Here is a 20,614-nt window from a genome sequence, read left to right on the forward strand (position 1 = left end):
CCAACAGGGCGGGGCTGGCTAGAGATGCGCACGCACCTACCGCTACTCTTCCTCCCTTCCACCCTCCACCCCCCCCCCGCACTGATGGAGTAATCTGAAGCTCCTCCCCTCCTGCCTCTCCTGAGGCGGGTCAGCTCAGTCAAAGCACCCGCCCTCCTGCGTTAAATGGGCCAGCAAGCGCAGCCCCCGGAAACAGGCTGTGCACTCCAGAGCTGTGAGCGTGTATGGCAGCGGCAACTAAACTAACCGCAGGTAAAGGGGTGGTCTGACGGTACACTGGTGGAGGGACATGCTGCACGCCTGTGCGCCGCGTTTACCTTTGATGCGCGCTACTTGCTATGCTTGGGTATGGAAAAAAAATCTACGAGGTCTTACCCCATCCCTTTGTACCCCGCACTTTCCTCTGCATTGGGCCCATGAGGGCTAGACTTTTAGAAGAGAAGGGACTTTCCTGGATCACTCAGCTGAGCCAGAAGAGAGCTGAAGCTAAACTCCATCATCTGCACAATCAAACGTGCTCAGTTCATTGTGAAGTTTCTGGCGGAGACCAGAGTGCGATGGTCCCAGACACATAGTACTATTCCTGACCTGATTTTATCTAGCTGCCCAGAGTAGATACCCTACGTGGATTCCAGTAATGCTTTTAGTGATTGCGTAATGTGCAGCCCCCTGAGAAAACAACATAGAAGGCATAGATTGGCTGGAGACCAGAGGCAGCAGTTTCTGACTCTGCAAAGTGTTCGCGCATGTACACACACACACTCACACACACAGAGAGAGAGAGAGGGAGCATTCCCAGCCAGTGGTTTTAATAATCAGTCACCAACCTGGTGAGAACCCAAAGGACCCTTGGATAAGGTTAAGCTGTCAATGCTCTTCTTTTTTCCTGTCTTATCAATGAGCCTTTCTTCCACCAGAAAACATCATGGCAGAGCAAGTGGCCCTGAGCCGGACCCAGGTGTGTGGGATCCTGAGGGAAGAGTTGTACCAGGGTGATGCCTTCCACCAAGCTGACACACACATATTTATCATCATGGGTGCATCGGTGAGTCTCCCCTCAGGCCCTGAGTCTAAGAGATCAAATATAGTATTATGCAAGGTGCTAATCTCTGTGTATCTCAACTCTCCCATCTGACTGCTGAGGGACCCACACGTTCTACCAGGTTGAACTCTATGGCATATGCTCCCACCTGTGTGTCCTGATCATCACAACAGTACCTGGTATCAACGTACTTGTGTCACATTTCTCACTTGCGAGGAATTTCAGAAATCTGTGCCCAGCCATTGAATGTAGACCAGACTTGGAGTGTCCAGGTTCTAAAGCACCATACAGTTGGACTTATTCCTCCTGGATAGAAAAAAAACTGAGGTACAATCAGGGAAAAGTCTATATTTTTAACAAATCTGTTATTTGATAAATATTACAGTCGATTTCAGTGGAAGGATCTGAGGTCCTGCCTCTGTCCATTTTCTCTCTACTGTATGAAGTTCCCTGGGAACAAACACTTCTTTGCCACATCTTCCAAAGCTACTGCAGATCTCTGTTCATTTCGCCTGGTCCCAGTTGACCAACTGGAACAACTACCATTGTGCTCTATTAGGAAAAAATGAAGAACAGCACAGTCAGAGGGATTGTTTATTGATGGTATACAGTGAGACTGGGACAGGTGAGGGCTTAAACCATGACCAGCTCACCCTCTCGTATGTGCAGCAGGGCATGTTCAGTGACCAGTGTTTGATGTCAAAGGTAAACTCAATTGCTTGCTTTTAACCCTGGAATCAGCTCACCCTTGTGTGACCATCTTCACCATTAACTTATTGTGTAATATTGGGCAAGAACTTCATCAGTGCTATTGTGTTCTTGAGAAGGTTGCACTGGCTCAGCACCTTCCACACTGGGCCCCTCAATGTGGAGGAACTCTGTGGTTCTTTTTTCATACAGAGTACTGCCACCTACCAAGGGCTAGGGCTGTAGCTCAGTGGTAGAACACAAAATCATATGCATGGGGTCTTAAATTCAATCCCAATACTACCAAAAATGTGGAAACCAGAACATGCCACCCCTTTGCCAAACCTCTTCTTTGTTAGCCTTATGTTTCTAAGCAAAACTGGGAGTGGGAGAACTTAGAAAAGCAAATGCAGAAATAAACAATGGAGAAGGGCTCTGCTACTAAAAGGGAAAGAAAAACACATACTCCAAGGCACTGTCCCCTGACTCCCTGTAACTCTTAAGACCCAAGGGAGGTACCCATTCGGAACACACAGTACAGCAGCCCTACCCTCAGCCCTGGCTCCAGCCTAGTCCACTTAAAGGAGCTGTGCATGTATCAGCCACAAACCTTAGATTGTAGAACTCTGACTATTAGGCCATTTAATCTAAAGCACCAACTGGAAGAGAAAGTAACAGCATTACTTCCCCTGCCCCACCCATACTTTCATAAGCATGCATAACCCAGACAGCAAAGATGGTTTATAACTGCAGGATCTGAACTCTTACATACCTCATTGATTGCTTGTTGTGTGACCTGAAACAGATGTCTACATTTCTCTGAACCTTAGTGGTTTAAACCTTACAAATAAGGGCCAAGCAGCCTCTGGCTTTATCCTAGGCTGATTATGTGAGTTCTAGCCTGAAGTTGAGCAACTTCATTTCACTGCAATCAGTATGGTTCCCCTTTGTTCTCCTCTGCTGTGGCAGTGAGAACCCAGGCTTCTAGAATAGACGTGGGAAGTGCTAGCTCCAGCAGGAGAGAGTGGAAAAGAAAAAGAGATTTGCTGAAGAGCATCATTGTTTTTCTCTGTTCCTGTCAGAGGACCCGAGACAGGTCCTATGTTGACATAGGAGAGGACCCTATGTTGACACAGACCCTAGAGTAGCTTCTGCCTGACACTTCACTGAATGCAGGAGTCAGGTAAGGTGCTAGCTAATTTAGGAAATGTACAAGTTCTCCATTCATTAAAAACATAACAATCGAGTGTCTCTTCCAATCTACAACACCCTCAGTTCCTATCCTCCTTGTAGGGACAGTGTACTTTGCGGAACTGCATGTAACAGAAGTTACAAATGGGCTCTTGTGTACTAAGGCCCCTGCAACACACAGGTTCCAAAACGACCTAGAGAGCAAGGCAAGTTGAGGATAAGAACAACTGCCCTCTAAGTTGGAAACAAGTTCAGTGTGACTTAGAAACTAAAAGGAAGCTAATGGCTGGTAGGCTCCAAGCCTAGGAAACTGGAACACACTAGGAAAAGTTGATCTCAGGCAGCTGTCCTCTGCTCCTTCTTCCTCCCCAGGTCCTTACTTATCTACCTTCCTTCCTTCCTGGGGGCATTCTTTGTCTGCCTCACTGTAGCCAGTCTTCTCAGGACTCCCACCCCAACAACAAAAAGAGCATAAATCCTTACTGTCCCACTCCAGAAAACCCTATCCTTCTGGACCAGTGCAGGGAAGGAACTTTGGGCCTAAAAGGGCATCTCCCCCAACCAACAGGGCCTTGGTGAGGCTAGAGAGTGACCCTTCTTCTATGCAGAAGAAAAGGAGTAGGCCTGGGGGTTCACATTGCCAAATGGGCTCATTTCAAGGCTCATTTCTCCAGATATCAGTTTCTCCACCTGGAGAAACTATGCGACACCCATAGACTCGGGGTATTCAGGAGCCATCCTGCTAACAGGCCTGTGTGAGGAGTGATCTGGCAGTCCCATCCCATCCTTGTTCTTGAATCATTTCGGAGCTGACTTCTCCCTTGGGCTAGTAAGATTCTTGCTGTGTCATGATGACCTTGGCATTCTTCCAAAAGCCGGGTGACTCATGGAACCCCAGAGTGTAGGAAGGAGGCCTTTTGTTAGATTTTTAGCCTAAACCTATCTCACAAGTTTCCATGTCTCATTCCAGTGGCTGGAAACCAGATGATCCTCAGTCACAACCCAGAACTCCAACTTGGGAAGCTAGGTGGATCCCTCCTCCCCAGCAACCCTTGAGAACTGAGTGTCTCTTTCCTGCAAGGCCCTCACTTGAATTTCTCACCCCCAAAACAAGAAGCTGGGTGTAATTTGGGTTTATAATAATACAAGAGGCCAAATCTCAGCTAAACACAGGCCAGCTGGTACTCGGGTCTCTTTGCCCTTATCTGACCAGATAATTATCCCTTAATTCTCTAAATCACCACATGTTCTTAGGTAGATCCCTCCCCTGCCATGGTCCTTGGGGCAATGTGAGGGGGTGGCAAAGATGAGAGACTTCCAGCTACCTCTCTAATTGACCTCACTCCTCACTTGGCAAGTTTAGATCCTAGTTCTTCTCCTCTTCCTTACTTCAAGAGGAGTTCAGTGAAAGTCATGGAGCCAACAGGAAAGGCAGGGCCATCCCCTTCCCTGAGAAGAATGGCTACCTCCCACCCCCACTGTCTTTAGTCCTACCTCGCCTCCTTTGGGTGACTCGAAGCCAGGCAGAGCTGGTTGCAGGGACTGATCAAAAACAAGGAGAGCAGGTTCTGTGGTTAATCCCAAAGGGAACAAGAACAAACAGCTCTGAGTGTGGGGCAACCGTGACTCAGCAGACCAGTCCCCTGCCACCAATACATTGGCTGGAGTCTGTTCTGATTCCTCCCAGTCTGGTGGAATTTGATCATAAGCAAACACTGCCCGCTTACAGATGTCTACAAGCCAGGGTTCTCATTGTTTCTTTCAGTGTCTAGTTCCCAGCAAGCCAGCCCTTTCTGGAATGTAATCAGTGAGGATAAAGCCCTCTGAACATGAGCTACTGCTCATGCGCACATCCCACTGGTAAAAAGTGCCAGAGGCAGACATGGAGGGTACTCTGAGGAACTAAGAGTGACTCTGGTGGGAGATCCTGGCCCAGAATGGGACTTGTGTAAGCTGAGCTCTGTGGAACCTATAAGGGCAGCTATCTCGCTCTACAGGGTAAAAGTTTTGCCCAAATGAGTGACTTAGGGAACAGTAATTAGGTCAGTCAGATGGTGATACTAAGTATCACATGAGGGAGCAACATATGAGGAAGCTCCTGAGAAATAGGAGCACAGCTAGCAAGTCTTAGACATTTTCCTAATGATAGTCTTCATAGCATGAGGCTACAAGGTAGCCATTGGGCTCAGGCTTTCAGAAGTTCACATGGAAAGTGGCAGTATCATAGGAACCCACTTGCCAGTGCTCAGGACTTTAATCCTGAGCAGTTAACAGACATGAGCACTGCGTGGAGGGAATTGCTCCCTCAGGCCACCACAGGGTGCCAAAGTTTAACAACAGCCCCCTATGAGAGTTTTGGGAACACAGAATAACCTAGAAATGACCCACACACTTGTTTCCATGGACCTGTCACTCAGAAAACCTCTGAAGACAAACATTCAAGCCCCTGGGAGTCCCAGATTTCCCATCTTTATCCAAAACTTCCATTTCTTATAGAAATAGATTCATCAATGCAGCCACATGGCTCAGTCTCTTTTGTTTATTAATATGTTACTTGGAACCTCAAGGCTTCCTGCATAGTAAGCAAGTAGTAACTCTGCCTTAGCCTCCCCTGAGCCTGTGCCCTCATTTTTTTTTTTTGAGACAAGGTTTCACTAAGTTTCTCAAGATGGCCTTGAACTTGTTATTCTCTTATTTCAGCCTCCCAAGTACATCTGCCTCAGTCATTTCTGAAGTTTGTATCTAGGGTGGTATTACTTTCTTCAGTGTTTTGATTTTATTTATTTTTTGTGTATAGGTATCTTACATACATATATGTCTGCACCACTTACAAGCTTGGTGCCCTCAGAGGTCAGAAGAGGGTGTCAGATCCCCTGAACCTGGAGTTATGGTGGTTGTGAGCCACTATATGGAAGTTCCAGGGTCCTCTGAGAGAACAACCAGTGCTCTTAACCACCAAGACATGTCCGCAGTCCCACCTCTTCATTTTAAAGAGCTACTCAGCTTAGGCTATGTTATATATTTGTCCACTTATGATGACAAGAGTGGCCTATTGAAAATTGTGTGAAAGGGGACAGCAGTTCACTTCACTTTCTGGGGGGGTTCCCTCATCCATGGAGCCTAGCATCTTCCCAGGTCATGGTGGGCCCAGGTAAGGAGTATTGTTATAGCTGAATTCTACATAGTTTAAACTTGGCAAGGTTCGTGCCACTCAGACCAACTCTATCTGAAAACTCATCCCAAATACCTGAAAAATTAGTACTAAAATACCTTGTTAGATAGAGTGTGTTTTGATTTTTTTTTTTAATTGGATGTACCTGTAGTAAAAGTTTCAACAAGGACTGGATGGCTCAGAGATTAAGAGCACTGACTGCTCTTCCAGAGGACTCAAGTTCAATTCCCAGCATGCACACATGGCAGCTCACACCTATCTGTAACTCCAAGATCTGACACTCTCATACAGACATACATGCAAGTAAAACACCAATGCACATAAAATAAAAATAAATATTTTTTTAAGTTTCAACAATTCTTTTTTTTTACTTTTTTTTTGGTTTTTCAAAACAGGGTTTCTCTCAATAGCCTAGGCTGTCCTGGAACTCACTCTGTAGACCAGGCAGGCAGAGATCTGCCTGCCTTTGCCTCCCAAGTGCTGGGTTTAAAGGTGTGCGCCACCATCACCCTCAACAAATTATTTTCACATATATATTCAGGTCCCTGTGTAGCGTGGGATCACACCCATCCCATGTTCCTAATTATAGGATTTGAGATGAAAGGGCAGATGCCCTATTCTATTCTTTAAGAGCTTGGGAGCCATTTCTGCTCCTCCTTCTTGCACCTAGTTTGGCAGGGTACGAGGTGAAAGCATGTTGGGCTGTTGATGGTTACTGGGAGACTGAACTGGGTTAGCACGTGAGTGTGGAGAGGAGCATCATGATCTTTCCTGGCGCCCCAGAACATGGGGTCTTATATGGGTCATCTTTAATGGCATTAGATAATTTTCTCTGTAAACCGACATGTATTCTATTGAACTTAAGTTTTGGATTTTTTTTTTTACAATATTTACTTTTATAAATGGTAGTGTTTGAAATTGCCTGTTTTGCCAACTGATTGATATTAGTAAGAGCAGTTAACTTGTATCAAACTTGCTACTTTTGCTCAAGCCCAAGTTAGGTTCCTAGCACCCATATCAGGTAGCTAACAATTTCCTATAACTCCCAATCCACTGCCCTCTTCTGCCTTCTATAGGCACCTGCATGTACCCCCCCACATATGTATAATTAAAAATAAAATAATTATTTAAATAAAAAGAAGAAACAGTATTAGCATCTGAAGTCCTAGGATTTAAAATGCTGAAGCAGGAGATTCATTTCAGGGAAGACATTCAAAAATAGTCTACCTAAGCAACAGCAAGACCCTGGATTAAAACAAAGTAAAACATAGTGGTATACTCGTGTAATTCTAGAGAGGTAGAGGCAGGAGAATTAAGAGTTCAGGGCCGGTCTGGGCTACATAATGAGTTTGAGGATAGCCTAGGATACGTGAAACCCAGTCTCAAAAAAAATTCTAAGTGATTAAAGCCAGGTATACTTAGGAGGATGAGACTGGCCTTGAGTTTGAGGCCAGTCTGGGATACATAACAGGTTCCAAGACTCTGTCTCAAAACTACCACAAAAAAATCTATACCCAAGAAGTCCCCTATTTTGCAGTCATTGTTTTCCCAGGGCTAATGTCAAACTTCTTCTCTACCCTCTGCTCAATTATTTTCACCCTCTTGTCTTGGTACATATTGTAATACATAAATGGTAGCTGTATTGTTGATGGCCTAATCTAGGACATTTCTGTCTCCTTACAAAATTCTTGGGTACCTGTGCTAGCCAGTCTACTACTTCCCTAGGCAATCACTCATCTGAGTTATGTCATAATAAACTCCTGTTGCCAATTCTGGGACTTTTAAGTGAACCCATGAGTAGTCTCTTGTATCTAGGGTCTGTGGTTTAGCGTAACGTATTTGAGATTTGCTCATCCTGAGTAGCTGAATACAGATATACAGTTTGTTCATCTGCATACTGGTTATTTGAGTATTTCCGGGCTATTTTCAATTTAAGCTGCTATGAACAGTCATGCACAAATCGTTGGGTGGGTAGCTGCCTACTTTATTTTTCTGAGATAACACCTAGGAGAGGAATAAGATATGTGTAGGTGCTTTACTTAATAAGAGGCTGCTAGGCTGTTTTAGATTTAACCATTGCACATTTCTACCCACAGTCTATGGGTTCCACACCAACATTAGGTTTGTAATTTGCTTTGGTGTTTTGTAGGGAGGGGGTTCTATTGGACACAGGGTCTCATGTTAGCCTAGAACTCACTATGTTGCCCAGGCTAGCCTTTTATTCATAGAGTTGCTCCTGCCTTAGCCTCCCACGGAGTTGAATTATAACTATGTACCAACATGTCCAACTATTATCATTTGGATTATGACCATTCTAATGAGTCTGAAGTGGTTTCTTGTTCAATTTGCGTTTTCTGACACTTCCTGTGTATTAAATGGCCATTCATTTCCTTTCTGGTGAAACATCTAGCCAAACCTTTTACCCATTTTAGTTAGATTGTTTTTCATTGTGTCATAGGAGCTAGTTAGATATTCTGAATACAGGTAAGTTTAGTGAATGCTATCTCTGAGGCTTTTTTGGTGCTAGGGATTATACTCTGAGCTCTGCACACACAAAGTACATACCCTACCACTAAGCCCATAATGCTTAGGCTTGCCTATCTATTTTCCTTTCTTCTTTCTTTTGTTTCATAATACTAGAAACTGAACCAAAATTCTCATGCATGCCCTTCATATTTTCATGCCTCTCTTTCCTCTCCCATTCACACTCCCCTTCCCCCAGCACCACTTCTCTGTGTAGGCCTTGTACTCATTTTGTATCGAAGGATAACCCTAAATTCCTTATCCTCCTTCCTGTACTTCTGGAGTCCTATGATTATAGGTTGCAGTACAATGCTGGCTTATGATTGTTACTTTATGTCATAAGAAATCTCTATCTACTCATCGCTTTTTTTTAAATCTAGCAACTGTGCTAAGCTCTTATTAATTCTAATAATTAGTCTGTAGGTTGATTTGAGGTATGTTTAATAAACAAGCTATCATCTGGTAATGACAGGTTTTTGTCTTGTTTTCCAAACCTTATACCCTTTTCATTTTCTTGTCTGATGATACTAGCAAAGGCTTCTAGTTTAAGACTGACTAAAGAGACAATAGCAAACATTTAGAATTTCCTCATAGACACACAGATCATGTTTCCAGAGAGATTTAACTGAGGAAGAAAGACTACCATGAATGTTCATGGCACACCCTATTGGTTGGTGTTCCTGACTGAACAAAAAGAAAACAGGAGAAAGTGAGCTAAATGTCCCAAATCAAATTAAAGAGATATCATTCCTTCTTCGATTGAAAAAAAAATTGACTTAAATAGATTTTTTTCTGAAACCCTTTATCATCATGTTAGACTTAACAAAGTTGCTACAGTTTAAAAATCAGTAGACTAAAATAGCTAAAAATTTCTCAGAAGGTCTAATCATGCAGACCTGTGACCCTAGCTATTCTGGAATCTGAGGTAAGTATTCAAAGCCAATGTGGATTACAGAGTAACTTCCAGACCAACCTGAAACTATGTCTCAAAAACCAAAAAACCTTTAGGCAGGCATGACTTTAATCCCAGGAAGTAGAGGTATGTGGATTTCTGTGAAATTGAACCCAGCCTGTTCTACATAGCAAGTTCTAGGTCATCCAGGAATAAGCAGTGAAAGCCTATCTCAAAAAAAAAAAGTAAAGACTGTCCTAGTTAGAGTTATTATTGCTATGATGAAACACCATGACCAAAAGCAAGTTGGGGAGGAAATGGTTTATTTGGTTTACAGTTCCAGATTGTAGTCCATCACTGAAGAAAGTTAGGACAGGAAACTGCAGGCAGGAGCTAATGCAGAGACCATAGAGGGTTACTTCTTACTAGCTTTTTCCCCATGGCTTGCTCAGTCTGCTTTCTTATAGAACCCAGGACCACTAGCCCAGGGATGGCACCACACACAATGGGCTGTGCCCCTCCCACATCAATCACTAAGAAAATGCTCTACAGGCTTGCCTACAGTTGGATCTTATGGACACATTTTCTCAATTTAGACTCCTTGCTCCCTACTTTCTGATGACTCTCGCTGTATCAAGTTAACATAAAACTAGCCAGGACAGGGACTATACCTCCATAGTCAGTCAAGTAGTTGCCTAGCATATTTGAATCCCTGAATTCAGTCACCAGAAAACATACAGACACACACAATGATTTTTTTTTTCAGAATTTTTCATTTAATTTCTTTTGCGGGGAAGGGAATTAGGTTATTCCCACCCCCATTTTATTTTTAGATAGGGTTCTTTGTGTAGCCTTGGCTATCTTGAAACTCACTCTATAAACTAGGCTGGCCTCAAACTAAAAGATCCGCCTACCTCTGCCTCGTGAGTGCTAGGATTAAATCTGTGCACAGCTACCACTGGGCTAATTTCTTTTTTTCTTTTTTTTATTTATTTTTTCTTAAATGTGTATATGTGTGTGTGCGCGCGCCTATCTGTCTGTCTGCCAGGCAGCCAATCTGCCAATCTGCCACATGTATGAAGATACCCACAAAGGCCAAAAGATGACATTAGATTCCCTGGAGCTAGAGTTAAAAGTAGTTTTGAACTGCCTGACATGGGTTCCCAAACTTGGGATCCTGTGCAAAAACAGCAAGTGTTCTTAACAACACTGGACCATCACTTCAACCTGTTTTGTTTTGTTTTGATCTTTTAATGTGATTTTTTTCAGTGATTTATTCTGTGACATGTCTCAGTCTATAGCCCAGGATGGCCTTGAAGTCACCATCCTCCTGCCTCAGCATCATAAGTACTAAGATTGTAGGCATGTACCACTATGTCTCACCCTGAGAGACTGCTAACTTTGAAATGATATCCATATTTCTGTATGTGTAGATAACATGTACATGTGTGTAGATGCCAAAAGCCGACATTAGGTATCTTCTTTCCATTGCTCTCTACCTTTATTCTTTGAGACAAGAACTCTTATTGAACCTGTAGTTCATCAGTTCAGCCAGGCTAGCTGGCAAATGAGCTTCAGGATTACAGATACACACTGCCATGCCCAGCTTTTTACATAGGTTCTGGGGATCAAACTTACTTAGGTCCTTGTCTATGTAGTGAGTTCCAGGACAGTCAGGGCTATGTAGAGAGATTCTGTCTCAAAAAACCAATTTTTTCTTTTTTATATAACCCACTAAGTGAAATTATTGCTTCCTACATGCTAATGAGCATGAACTACCATCTACTTCTTGAACAAGTACAAGGGGCCCATGAAGAACTGCCAACAGATCCTTAGCTAGTGAACTAGATACACACATACACACACACACACCACACACTGTGCTGGCATATTGACCCTCTGCAGGCAATCATAGCTGCTGTGACTTCCTCATGTGTACCACAGCCATGTCATATCCAGAAGATAGCAATTCACGCTCTCCTCCCCATCCTCCATCTCTCTTTTCTTAGTTTTTTATTCTGTTTGTTTGTTTGTTTGTTTTGTAGTGCAGGGGTGGAAAATGAAAGCCTGTGCCTTCTCCAAACTCACTGAGCATCACTCACAGCCCAATTTTTCTATTGTGTTTTTTTCATCGCTATATTTTAAAATTCTAATTTGGAGGAAGGGTTTTTGAAAGTGTCTCCCCTATATGTTAGGAGGTTGTATACCACCAAATCTGGCCTCTGTTACTGAGAACAAGACTTCATATTCCGTCATCAAACCTGACCTGCTGTCATTTTTCTAACTTCATAAATTGAACATCTCATTACCTTATAGCTCCTCTCATGATAATGTGACATCTGAGGTCATATTTCACAGGTTTGGTTTGGTTTTATGTGCTGCTTTTTTAAATTTTTTATTTATTTTTTTATTTTATATTCATTGCTGTTTTGACTGCATGAGTCTGTGTGAAGGTAGAGGATCCCCTGAAACTGGAGTACAGACAGTTGTGAGCTAACATATGGGTGTTGGGAATTGAACCCAGGTCCTCTGGAAGAGTGGTCGGTGCTTTTAACCAATGAGCCATCTCTCCAGCCTCCTTTATGTGCTGCTTTTATCATCCTTAAGTTGTAATGAATGCAATGTCTGGGGTTTCATCCTGAATCCAGCAGAATTATCTATCTGTATTGATACAAGAGTGAGGCAGAGTTGAGTCTCAGAGCTCCTCTGATGAAATATGGGCATAGTAGATACATTTGTAGTTGAGTAGTAACCCTAAATAAGGATCTAGGTCACCAGTGGTAGGAATGATCTAGGTCATGTCAGCTCTTTCTGACCACATGTTTTCTCTGCTGTAGGGTGACCTGGCCAAGAAGAAGATCTATCCCACCATCTGGTAGGTATAACTCTACACTTCCCAAGAAAACTACCAGGAACAGGCCTTGGCCTACCATACCCAGTCTCAAAACAGCTATGTTGTTCCCTTAGGTGGCTGTTCCGGGATGGCCTTCTACCCGAAGACACCTTCATTGTGGGCTATGCCCGCTCCAGACTCACAGTGGATGACATCCGCAAGCAGAGTGAGCCCTTCTTTAAAGTGAGTGACATTAGATCCCAGAGCCTTGCTCTCCCCTTTCCTGTACCCCACAGCAAGACTAGCTCCAGGCAGCCCATGTGGAGACATGTCTCCATTCTTATCATAAGCAACACTTCCCTCCCTACTTCTCACTTGACTTGCTGAGAGTCAAGGTCACCCAGAACACTCAAGCCCTGGTATCTCACATCCTTACCCTCCCTTGCCAGCCACACAAAAAAAATGTGTTCATTCACTTGTGCAACCTTCTCCTTGACCTCTAACCAAAGACAGAGGAAGATGATGTCTTCAGGCTCAGATCTGTTTCCCAGCTCCACTCTGACCCAGCTTCTCTGGCTCCCTCCTGCTGTGCTTTGGTGCCACACTGAGACATGGCAGCAGCTGAAAAGATTCTTTCAAGTACTTCTTCTCCCCAGTAAATGGGCTATATTGGCATTTTCTCAGCACCTATAGTTTGCTGTAATAATTTTGGATAGACAACCTTCTCCATCATTCAGAGTTTCCTGAAATCCATTTTCTACTGTAGGCATGAGGGCCCTGAAAATATACAAACTGTACCAGTGATTTGCTCTACCGGCATATAGTATTTTTTTGTGTGCCTCAGCTTCCTCCCTCACAAAGTTACCAGAATGAAGTAAACTACTTGTGGAGCCAGGACAGTTGACTGAAGGGAAGCACACCTTAGCTGTGGAACAAGAAATAAAGAAGAGAGAAAGAAGTCAGGCATGGTGGCACACGCCTGTAATCCTACTCAAGGAGGCAGAGGCAGGCGGATCTCTGTGAGTTCAAGGCCAGCCTGGTCCACAAAGCAAGTCCAGGACAGCCAAGGCTACACAGAGAAACCCTGTCTTGAAAATAAAGAGAGAGATTGCCTACTCCTTTAGGGTACAACAAGTGTAGACTCTGAGAGAAGCAGGCGTTCACATTTGTCTGTGCATCTCTCCCAGGCCACCCCAGAAGAGAGACCCAAACTGGAGGAGTTCTTTGCCCGTAACTCCTATGTGGCTGGCCAGTATGATGATCCAGCCTCCTACAAGCACCTTAACAGCCACATGAATTCCCTGCACCAGGGGTTGCAGGCCAACCGCCTATTCTACCTGGCCTTGCCTCCTACAGTCTATGAAGCTGTCACCAAGAACATCCAAGAGACCTGCATGAGTCAGACGTAAGGCCTGTCTTTCTCCAGTCTTGTCTGTTTGCTCTTGTTTCTGTTACTCCAAACAGACCCCAGATCAAGCCAGTGTAGGCAAGCTAAAAGATGCTCCCAGTTTGTCGTACACATGGATCAGCACTGAAGAAAAGGGTACAGGCTATAGTAGGCTATAACTACTGGAGTTTTCTAACAGCCTTTACTATTTATCACATACACTTCCAAGGCTCTCACTAAAAAATACTGGCACTTTGCAACAGTTCGCCCCAGGACCACAAGATGACAGTGTTGCTCCACAGAAACCCCCCCCCTCCTAAATACCTAGCACAGCCACAGGGTGGCAGTGTTGTTTCATAAGAGCTTACTGCTGACTGAAAGCCATTTTTCTTGTTACTGATTTTGAATTTAGAAAACAATTATAGTGCTCTGTTCTTCTTGACAAAGAAAGGAACCTGCTATTTTAAAATCACTGGAAATCTGGGCAAGGTGATTCACACAGATAATCCCAGCCCTGTGGAGACTAAGGCAAGAGGATTGCTTGGAGATCAAGGCTAACCTGGACTACAGAGTGAAACTGTCTCCAACAACAAAATTAAGCTGGGTATAGTGTTACACACTTATACTTCCAGTACTCGGGAGGCTCAGGATCACTATGTAGTTAAAACCAGCCTAAGCTACATACCGAATTTGAAGTCAGTTTACTCTTTATAGTGAGAACCTGTCTCAAAAAGGAAAAAAAAAAAAAAAGCTAGTTTAAAAATAAATAAAGCCAATAAAAGTCAGTTGCACTGGGCTATGACTGTAGTCCTTGCGACTCAAGACATGAGACAAGAATACCCTGTGAACTCAGGAGTTCCAGGCCAACCTGAGCAACATACTAAGACTTCATCTCAAGAATATAAAACCAATGAAGGAAGCCAGACATGATGGCACAATGCCTGTGATCCCAGCTTTTAGGATGTGGAAGCAGGAGAATCAGGAGTTTAAGGTCATCCTTGGATACATAAGACCGTATCTTAAACTAATTAAAGTAAAACTAGTAAGGAAGCTGTGACTTTGATGTCCCGTCTGTTGCCTGCTGGGCCACTTCTCACTCACTGAGGATCTGGCACGGGAAAGGAGAGGAACAAAGCCACCCAAAAATGTTCCAGTCATCCTACCCTAGCACCAAGGTGGGCAAATCCCAGAAACTTCCAGTCCTTAGCATGTTGGCAGGAAGGCTTCTAAGATGCTGTCTGTTCAGGGTAAGGATCAATAGTACCCTGCAGAACTTCCCTGGGTCACCTGAGAATGAAGAGGATGAAAGCCCTGCTTGGTCCCTGGGGTGAGGGTCAGGGTGACATGGCCATAGGTCTATTCCTAGGAAAAGGTTTCAGAAATAACATGATTTGGGACTCCCATCAGAGGCTGGAACCGCATCATAGTGGAGAAGCCCTTCGGGAGAGACCTACAGAGCTCCAACCAGCTATCAAACCACATTTCCTCTCTGTTCCGTGAGGACCAGATCTACCGCATTGACCACTACCTGGGCAAGGAGATGGTCCAGAACCTCATGGTGCTGAGGTACACAGGGGACAGGGTGAAAGGGGACCAGGGCAAGGGTGGCAATGTGAGGAACCCTACCGGCTCTGCTGCCCCAAAGACAAATTCTTTCTCAATGCTGGCCAGGGTGCTAAGCTCTAGCTTGGCTCAGATAAAACCACTGTAGAATCCCAAGTGTGTAGGTCCATTCATGGATGCTCCCACAATGTCTCGCATGCTAGTCTCTCTGCTGTACCTCCCACAGATTTGCCAACAGGATCTTTGGCCCCATCTGGAACCGAGACAACATTGCCTGTGTAATCCTCACATTTAAAGAGCCCTTTGGTACAGAGGGTCGTGGGGGCTACTTTGATGAATTTGGGATCATCAGGTAAGAACCCATATCCAACCTGAACTCAGCTCATCTTCACACCCTGAGGGCTAGTATTCAAATTAGGTATTGTGGGTTGCCACGAAGGGTACCATCCAGCCAAACCCCAAATGTTTTTCAGGGTCAGTGTCTATTTCCTTACCTTAGGAAACCTGTAAGACACTAGGGATAAGGAGTCAAGGATTCCAAACTTGTTGCTAGAAAGCCTTGTTTGGTAATCTTAGGGCCCCTAGAACTTGGTCATCCCCTCATTCCCACCCTGAAAGTGGCACTTGAGCAAAGCATCTGCCTCTTCTGCTACTAGGGACGTTATGCAGAACCACCTCCTGCAGATGTTGTGTCTAGTGGCCATGGAAAAGCCTGCCTCCACAGATTCAGATGATGTCCGTGATGAGAAGGTAGGTGGAGGCTGGTCTACCAGGTCCCCTAGCAGCCATGCCCCAGAGCGAGCCACTCTATGACAAGACGCTGGGCTCATGTCCATTCCCCTACACCCTCTGTGTTACCAAGGAGCCCACTCTGCCCACTTTTCTCACAGGTCAAAGTGTTGAAATGTATCTCAGAGGTGGAAACCTGCAATGTCGTCCTTGGCCAGTATGTGGGGAACCCAAATGGAGAAGGAGAAGCTACCAAAGGGTACTTAGATGATCCCACAGTGCCCCATGGGTCCACCACTGCCACCTTTGCAGCAGCTGTCCTCTATGTGGAGAATGAACGGTGGGATGGTAGGTGATACCTCTAGGACCCTGCAAGGTAGGCCTAGATGTACCCTCAATGAGACACTTCTTGGTGTGTTCAGATACATGGTGCTCAGTGGTAAAGGATGCTGGAGAGGAGGGTTAGCACAAGTGGGAAACCACCCTAGTCATACTTATTCTACATGTACACATTCACACATATGCACAGGCACAGGAGATCTCTCTCTCTCTCTCTCTCTCTCTCTCTCACACACACACACACACACACACACACACACACACACACACACCACAGCACAGCACAGCACAAGACAGTAGAAAAGCCAGTCCCTGAGGCCAGCCCTACCCCCTAGGGGTACCTTTCATCCTGCGCTGTGGCAAAGCCCTGAATGAGCGCAAGGCTGAGGTGAGACTGCAGTTCCGCGATGTGGCAGGCGACATCTTCCACCAGCAGTGCAAGCGTAACGAGCTGGTGATCCGTGTGCAGCCCAATGAGGCTGTATACACCAAAATGATGACCAAGAAGCCTGGCATGTTCTTCAACCCTGAGGAATCTGAACTGGACCTGACCTATGGCAACAGATACAAGGTTCCCACAGGGAGGATCATCTGGGAAGGCTGTAAGGGAGGCCCTTGGTGAGTGAATACAGTAGTATCAGCAACATTCCTTCTTCCCCAACCCTGCAGAATGTGAAGCTCCCTGATGCTTATGAACGCCTCATCCTGGATGTCTTCTGTGGGAGCCAGATGCACTTTGTTCGCAGGTGAGGGACCCCCCCCCCCAGCCTAATACAGTTACACAAGAGAAGTGGTCTTCTCCTTACATCCCTATGTGCATCCACTCCATCCTACATTGTATCCCTTCAGTGATGAACTCAGGGAAGCCTGGCGTATCTTCACACCACTGCTGCACAAGATTGATCGTGAGAAGCCCCAACCCATCCCCTATGTTTATGGCAGGTAAGGGAAGGATGGGAGCTAAGGGAGGCAAGCCAAATGAAGCATGACAGTAGGAATTACCAGGAACAAAGTTCACTCATGTCTCCTCTTTGCCTCCCAGCCGCGGGCCCACAGAGGCAGATGAGCTGATGAAGAGAGTGGGCTTCCAGTATGAGGGCACGTACAAGTGGGTGAATCCTCACAAGCTCTGAGAACTTACACCATCTTCACTTTGCCCCTTTTGGCCACCCTTCCTGCATCTGCCCTCACCATCTATCCCTATATTACAACTATTGACCCCATATTGGAAGGACTTTGGGACCATAGGCCTTAGCCACACATTCCAGTCCCATTTCTCTGTCCTATGCTGTCGCTGTCGCTGCCACTACTGCTGCTGCCACTGCCACCACCATCGAATCAAGCTACATTCCTCAACTACCAGGCATTCAGAACTCACTGTACTACTTTCTGGGCCGCCATTAGCCCTATCTGAGCCACCCACCTTTCCGCAGATCCGAATCACCCTCTCCCCTCCAGCCCCTGCAGAAAGAAGAAAAACACCTCTCAGAAAGTCCCTCTAGACTCCCTAAGATGGGAGTTAGGAACAATGGGAAGAAGCATTGGGCCTCAGAGGGACAATGAGCAAACCATACTCCCTATGGGCAAGCACCTCAGAACTTGAAGGAAATGGTCAAGGACACCCATGTGAGAGGACCTGCCCGTGGCCACCCTGCCTAAATGTGCTACTTGACATTCCTCCTCACCAGCTGGAAGAGACCTCACGCTGCCTAGCAATATTTTGGGGCCCTAGCTAGATACCTCCTAACAAACTCAGTACTCCATAGTCAACCTCATCCCACCCATAGGTAGCCTCCTGACCAAAGGAAGGCAGGAGCAGCAGCTAGGATTTACCTACCCCAACCCTGCCATTAAATTCTCAAACAATTTTACCTGTCTCCTTGTCACTTTCTTCCTGCCGTCCAGGACCGTGAAGGATGTGTATTAGTCAGGGCTCTATAAAACAACAAAACTGATAAAACATGTATTGGAGTTGCTTACAAGCTGCAGTCCAAGTAGACCAAGAATGGCTATCTCCTGATGGAAAGGCCAAGGATCTATGAGATTGGATATCTCAGTAGCCCAATCTTACACTGGAGTTCCAGGGAGGGCCTAGAGAGCTGCTAGTTTTCTCTCTAGGTTCGAATCCCAAGGAAGTGGGTTCTAACATCAGCAAACAAATGGCTCATGAATAAGCGAGATGAACTTGCCAGCAAGACGGCAAGCAGGCAAAAATCAAGTTTCCTTCTTTTATGTGTGTAGTCACCAGAAGGTATGGCCCAAATTTTGGGTGGGTCTTCTGACCTCAAATGGTCTGGATTTTGAGTGGGTCTTCCACTTCCAATAATCCAAGAAAAATCAAATCCCTCCATGATAGGCCCAACTTCTTGGGTTTAGTTAATTCCAGATGTAGTTGAACTGACAATATTAGCCATCATACCACATTACCCTGTAGGTTCTTACCCCACCATCTGCTCCACCCTTCCCTCCTTTCCTGCCTCTCTTGTCATCTTCACTTCTGAGGTCTCCCACAATGGTTCAGTCAGGAGCCTGGGTCTGACCACCAGTCTCTCTAGCCTACTCTCTGAATCTACAACATTGTCATTGAGACTATCCTGAAGTACAAGGACAGGTCACCCTTGCTTTTACCTTCCACACAAATACATCTACTGCTTTATTGTTCATGCAGGACAGGAAATCAACTAGCTTTACCCAGACCCTGCCCCTGCCCCACCCAGTATTAGGAAGGAGAGTTGATGAGTTTGTAGACAATATTTACATTTCTTTTAACTTTTTCTCCTTACTCCACCCCAATCCCTTCCAACACCAGGTAGGGGAGAGAAAGGGTTAGTGTGAGGGGGGGCGCAGTTCTTTCTTAGCTGCTTCCTGCTGGTTAGGATCATTGGGTTTCTTCGAGCCAGTCCAATCCACGTTTCAGGAGATCTCCAACTTCTTGTCTCTCAACAGCAATCAGGAGCAGCAAGGGAGAAGCAGGCTATTTAACACATCAAAGCACACCTGGCCTCCAGGTTGTCCTAGCGTCCCTCAGTCCCTACCTGATACAAGGTATGGCTGGCATAACTTGCCCCCTACCCTCAGCTTTACAGCATAGGGCCTGGGCTGACCTTCCCCCAGTGGCTCTTCCCTATATAATCCAGACATTTTAGTTACCTCCCCTCTTTTCCCTCTCTATATTATCTGTCTCCCTTTCTCTGTGTATCTCTCTATCCACCCTATCTGTCTCCCTGTCTGTTTATCTGCATGGCAACTTCTCTGGCCTCTTTCTCTGAGACTAATGAACCACCCAAGAACTGTTCCCAAATCAACCTGCTTTTATACTTTTAATTCAGCATGAATTGGCTAATTACATCAGCAGAGAAACCTATTACTACCCTATAGAATATTTTCATTCATTTAAAGCATGACAGACTTTTTTGTTTTGTTTTGTTTTTGTTTTTCAAGACAACAGCCCTATGTAACAACAGCCCTAGCTGTTATGGAACTCACTTTGTAGACCAGGCTGGCCTCAAACTCCACTTGCCTCTGCCTTCCAGAGTGCTGAGGTTACAGGTGTGCAGGACCATGCCCAGGTGACAGTTACACTTCTAAACAAGGTCCTCCAGAGCAACCAGCAGGGCTCCATGGACAGAACTGAAGGCCAAGCTTTAGTACAGGGTCTTGCCTTCATTCTCCATCCTCCTGGTACCTATGGCTGAGATGTATGTACCAGCAAGCCAAGGTTGCCCCAGTATCCTCTGGGCTCACAGTTGTGAGCTGAGCTATGGAGGCTTTCCAACCTAGCCTCACCACTTTTAATATACCCCAGGAGAAAGCAGGTAGATACAACAGAATAGCTTCCTGAGGACAGAGCACAGAGCCCAATTGAGCCCTCAATACCACCTCCACACAGTCATCTCCTATGGTTCTTGTGAATATCATTCTGCTCACCATGATTAGACAAAAGGCCACACAGTTTCTCTAACTCCATGATGAAGAGAGGATTTCTCTTGACTCCTGGTACAGTAGCCATGTGGCTATGAGTAGACAGGTTTCATAAAGTGCTAGTGATGATGTAAAAGCCTGTCAACCCCCAAATGGCAGAATCTTGCCCAGCTTTCCCTAAAGATGCCTCCAAGCCTCCTCTACAAACCACCAAGGGGTACCAGCCTCATGCCAGCTCCTGGAAAAGAGCCTTTTAAATCCTCAACCACTTTGAATGGGTCTTCACTGCCTCAGACATTGGCCTGAGGATGGTATTAAAGCAAAGGCACAAGAAA

General features: G+C 45.3%; 2 protein-coding genes across 8 annotated transcripts in view; one reads left to right on the plus strand and one right to left on the minus strand.

The window, feature by feature from the left end:
- Positions 1-18,385, minus strand: part of Ikbkg (inhibitor of nuclear factor kappa B kinase regulatory subunit gamma) — a 39,760-nt gene extending 21,375 nt beyond the window's left edge. For 2 of the 7 annotated variants that reach the window (XM_055591829.1, XM_055591826.1), the window contains exons 1-2: positions 4,415-4,528; positions 1,234-1,348 (exon numbers count right to left, since the gene is read on the minus strand). The gene's annotated coding sequence lies outside the window, so the exon portion shown is untranslated. Of the gene's footprint in view, positions 1-1,218; positions 1,349-4,414; positions 4,529-18,230 lie in introns of those variants that run through there. The other 5 variants (XM_055591830.1, XM_055591825.1, XM_055591827.1 and 2 more) reach the window with 4 other exon arrangements.
- On the plus strand, positions 133-18,229 carry G6pd (glucose-6-phosphate dehydrogenase). The gene is made up of 13 exons (XM_055591823.1): positions 133-252; positions 918-1,045; positions 12,345-12,382; positions 12,475-12,583; positions 13,528-13,745; positions 15,135-15,293; positions 15,517-15,642; positions 15,947-16,040; positions 16,181-16,367; positions 16,694-16,929; positions 17,028-17,104; positions 17,208-17,300; positions 17,401-18,229. The coding sequence occupies exons 1-13, from the start codon at positions 225-227 to the stop codon at positions 17,489-17,491; spliced, it is 1,584 nt and encodes a 527-aa protein (XP_055447798.1). The 5' UTR covers positions 133-224; the 3' UTR covers positions 17,492-18,229.
- Positions 18,386-20,614: the final 2,229 nt, after the last annotated feature.

This window comes from Psammomys obesus, unplaced genomic scaffold, assembly GCF_907164565.1.
Source record: "Psammomys obesus unplaced genomic scaffold, mPsaObe1.curated_primary_1811, whole genome shotgun sequence".
Lineage (NCBI taxonomy): Eukaryota > Metazoa > Chordata > Mammalia > Rodentia > Muridae > Psammomys > Psammomys obesus.

Bases quoted from the DNA above. Each gene is read 5' to 3' on its own strand.
- G6pd (XM_055591823.1), top strand. From the start codon at position 225: ATGGCAGCGGCAACTAAACTAACCGCAG. The intron at 253-917 runs GTAAAGGGGTGG...TTCTTCCACCAG, and splicing joins GGCAACTAAACTAACCGCAG to AAAACATCATGGCAGAGCAA. The intron at 16,041-16,180 runs GTAGGTGGAGGC...CTTTTCTCACAG, and splicing joins ATGATGTCCGTGATGAGAAG to GTCAAAGTGTTGAAATGTAT.